General features: G+C 25.1%; 2 protein-coding genes across 6 annotated transcripts in view; one reads left to right on the top strand and one right to left on the bottom strand.

Annotated features, from left to right (window-relative positions):
• The window catches only part of LOC102678474 (U3 small nucleolar RNA-associated protein 4 homolog), a 3367-nt gene extending 1417 nt beyond the window's left edge, over positions 1-1950 (bottom strand). The window contains exons 1-2 of the mRNA XM_006624470.2: positions 1712-1950; positions 98-1637 (exon numbers count right to left, since the gene is read on the bottom strand). Coding sequence (XP_006624533.1) covers positions 98-1637; positions 1712-1815 — 1644 coding nt within the window. The 5' untranslated portion in view covers positions 1816-1950. The remainder of the gene's footprint in view (positions 1-97; positions 1638-1711) is intronic.
• A 503-nt stretch (positions 1951-2453) lies between these two features.
• Positions 2454-3603, top strand: part of LOC102677950 (protein lifeguard 1) — a 4256-nt gene continuing 3106 nt past the window's right edge. For 2 of the 5 annotated variants that reach the window (XM_006624468.2, XM_006624469.2), the window contains exon 1: positions 2491-2708. The gene's annotated coding sequence lies outside the window, so the exon portion shown is untranslated. Of the gene's footprint in view, positions 2709-3603 lie in introns of all 5 variants that reach the window. The other 3 variants (XM_006624467.2, XM_006624466.2, XM_031514572.1) reach the window with 3 other exon arrangements.

Here is a 3603-nt window from a genome sequence, read left to right as displayed (position 1 = left end):
ATATAATAATATATAATATATAATATATTAATATTTTCTTAATATTAAAAAAAATCCTTGTTATATAATACATAAAATTAATTTTCTTTTTGCTTACCTTATGATCAGAATATACAATAATTAAATTTAATGTATCTTTTTGAATAGCCATAGCAGTTGATGGGCAACTATATTTTGGTAATAACCATGCTTCAGATGTATCATTACTTACAGTTTCACTAATATTATATACAGCAATTCTACCATGATAATCAGCACAAACAAGATATTTACTATCAGGAGAAAAACACATAAGTCCAACATTTATAATGGATTCCTTGTTTGTATAAAAAGAACCAAGATGCCTTAGATGTTTTTTTTCTACTTTATATAGTGTCACAATATTCTTTTTCCCATCATTATTTACTGTTACAAATAATTTTCCATTTGGACTAAATAACATTTTTTGTATTCTGTTTGCAGAAATATCTGTATCATTTCTTAATAATTGTGCATCTCCCTCTATTACATCAAAGTTAAAGACTCTAACATGACTGTCAGTTGAATAAACAATTGTTTTAGAATCTTTATTAATAGCACAAGAAATAATATTTTCATCTTTTTTTGTTTTTAATTGTAGTAATTTTATAGGTTCTTCTTCTAATTGATATAGCATACCAGGACGTATTGATTCTGAAGATATTTTAGTAGATGAACCAAGTCTCCATAATTCAAGAAAATTTGGATACCTTAATAAAATGCATCTAGATTTTCTACAAACAGTAGCACATGGAATCTGAAGTAATGGTGGATATTTAACTAAAACTTTTGGTGGATAACTAGATTGAGCTAAATATCCATCTACACCAGCTGAATATAATTTTCCATCTGCTTCTACTAAAGCTCTTACATCATGAGCGTGTAATCTTCTCTCAATTCCTTTTACCCATTGTGGTCTACCACTAGATTTCATAGTTATTTTACAGAAACTTCGTACTACAGGATCAACACCAGCACAATATACAATATTCATATCATGAGACAAAGTGACAGCTAATATATCAGCTGTATGACTCTCATGAGATTCAATTAAAGTACCCATGTGTGGATCCCAAAATGATAAACAGCCACGTGAATCTCCAGAAATTATGATATTATCATCTGTAACTTCTAAACACCAGATAATAGTTTCTTTTTTTGCTTCTTTTCTGGAAGTTGTCATTTTATGAATTGCATGACCAGATATAGCATTCCAAACTCTAATTGTATCAGTTGATCCTGTGTAGATCATTTCTCCAGTATTATCCCATTTAATACAAAGAATTCTTCCCTTTTGTTTATCAAATATTCTCTCATATATTAATGCATCACAAGTAACAGTAAATGTATTAATATATCCATCTTCTGTACCAACAGCTAAACATGTATTTTTATGATTAACATCCATACACCAAGCTGCACCTCCAGTTACTGCAACTTCACTTTTAATAGATAATGTTGTTAAATTATATTCTGCTACCATGCCATGAAGACCAGTTGAAAACAACCGTGGACCTATCCAAAGAATGCTTTCTACAGAGTTTTCTGTATGACCAGGTATTGTACATTCCACAAAAGGTGCGTTTCCAACATTCCAAACTTCAATCGAATTATCACTTCTATAAAAATTTAATAAAAACATTATTATAATTATCTATGGAATTTCAATAAAAATATACTCTTAAAAACTAACCTTGCAAGTGTTAACCTTTTTGTTTTAGATTCATACGATAAACAAGTAGCAGATCGGGGTTCAAGATTATAAAACCTAATATTATGTATTTTACAACTTGACATGATATTTTTGTTATTTTATAATCATTTACATTAATATTATTAAATTAATTATACAAATTAAACTAAACACTAGAAAACATAACCACAATAGTCACACACGTGGATTTTGGAAAAGTGTCTTTTTACGTTATTATGTTGGTACTTATAATTTTTTTTCACATTTGTAATACATACTATTTTAATTAATTTTTGAAGCAATTAAAATTTTTAATAAAAATATAAATATATTTATATATGTGATATGAAATCTTATAATTGAATATTATTATTTTATAAAAATTATATTTTAGAACTTTGTTGCTTTCTTCCTTCATTATAAAGATACATTATACTAATTTATTATATTTTATATTAATAATATTAATATATCACATATATAAATATTATAATAATATTAAAATTAATTTATAGAAAATAAATTTAAAATAATTATGCAATGAAAAATTAAATATTTTTAGATTAAAATCTAAAGATTGCAGACGATCATTTTTCAAAATCAAAAAATACATTACACATTTTTCTAAGAAATTGATTAGATATATGTGCACGCGCGCGCGCATATGTGTATGTGTATATATATACACACATGAATACATATTACAAAGATGCATATCTTGTTTAATAATAAACAGCATAGTGAAAAACGTATTACGCAAGCGCAAATTGTATTAAATCGTCGCTTTCCAATAGCCAACTTACTTCATATCAGTTGCTCGTACGAGATGCAGTCAAAAGTTGATAAGTGGGGAGTGTGACATTTTTGTAACATTGTAGATATAACTGCATGTATAACTCGTACTGCATAAGTTAACAAAATTGACATAATCTAGTTAAATTATTCATCACATTAAACAGTTGCTCCGTTTAAGGATCTTAAACGTTTTCTAAAAGAGGTAAATAAATTCATCTCATATTCGGCGCACGAATGTGATTATCGATTGAAATAATTTCCAGAAAGTGCGCATGAGTCATCAGATTGACGTGTACAAGCAATAGTTTGTTTTTCGAATTAATATTATTAATAAAAAATTTTCATGATATTGTTGCAAAAATGTTTTTCATAATTAAAAAATATGCTAAACTTCAACGTTTTTTGCACTAATTGCTTACATGAAAAAAAAAATGTTGAAGTACGTTTTATTGCTACTGTGTTTCATAATATTGTGTTTATGTGCTTTGCTGACAAAATAAAATTATTATATACATCTCAATTTATATTAAAATATAAAAAGCAATAATTATTTATTTCTAAGCAATTTCTATTCATAAAATTTCCTGATTTCTGCAAATGTTTAACTTTCACTTCTTTTTTTAATCTTAATATTTATCAAAAGGCATGCTACGTATATTTATATTTTTACTGAAAAATATATTTTTTAATAGCAATACTGAATTATAACATCAATGTAAAATTGCATGTAGATGTAAATATAGTAATAATTATTAGTTGGTGTTTCTAATGATATTTTCAGCTGACCTTAATAAAAAAGTTAATAAAGGTTAATTGTGCTCATATTTATAGTATTTAAATGCATGATGTGGATATTAATTATCACATATAAATGTTTTATTAGAATTCTTGAAAAAGTAATAAGTTATAATAAGTTCAAATAAAATTTAAAGATATATTATTTATATTTATAAATATGAGCAATTTATTTTATTATTTTGTATTTGAATTCATTTCAGATATTTGAAATTATCTATATTTGACATATTGTCTATAATTCATTAATCTGAGACAAAAATAATTTAAAAAAAATTTTATAATAATTTTTATAATTTTTA

Source organism: Apis dorsata, unplaced genomic scaffold (genome assembly GCF_000469605.1).
Source record: "Apis dorsata unplaced genomic scaffold, Apis dorsata 1.3 scaffold_1065, whole genome shotgun sequence".
Taxonomy (NCBI): domain Eukaryota; kingdom Metazoa; phylum Arthropoda; class Insecta; order Hymenoptera; family Apidae; genus Apis; species Apis dorsata.
The sequence above is the reverse complement of the archived record's forward strand: the minus strand, read 5'-3'. Positions and strand labels throughout refer to the sequence as shown.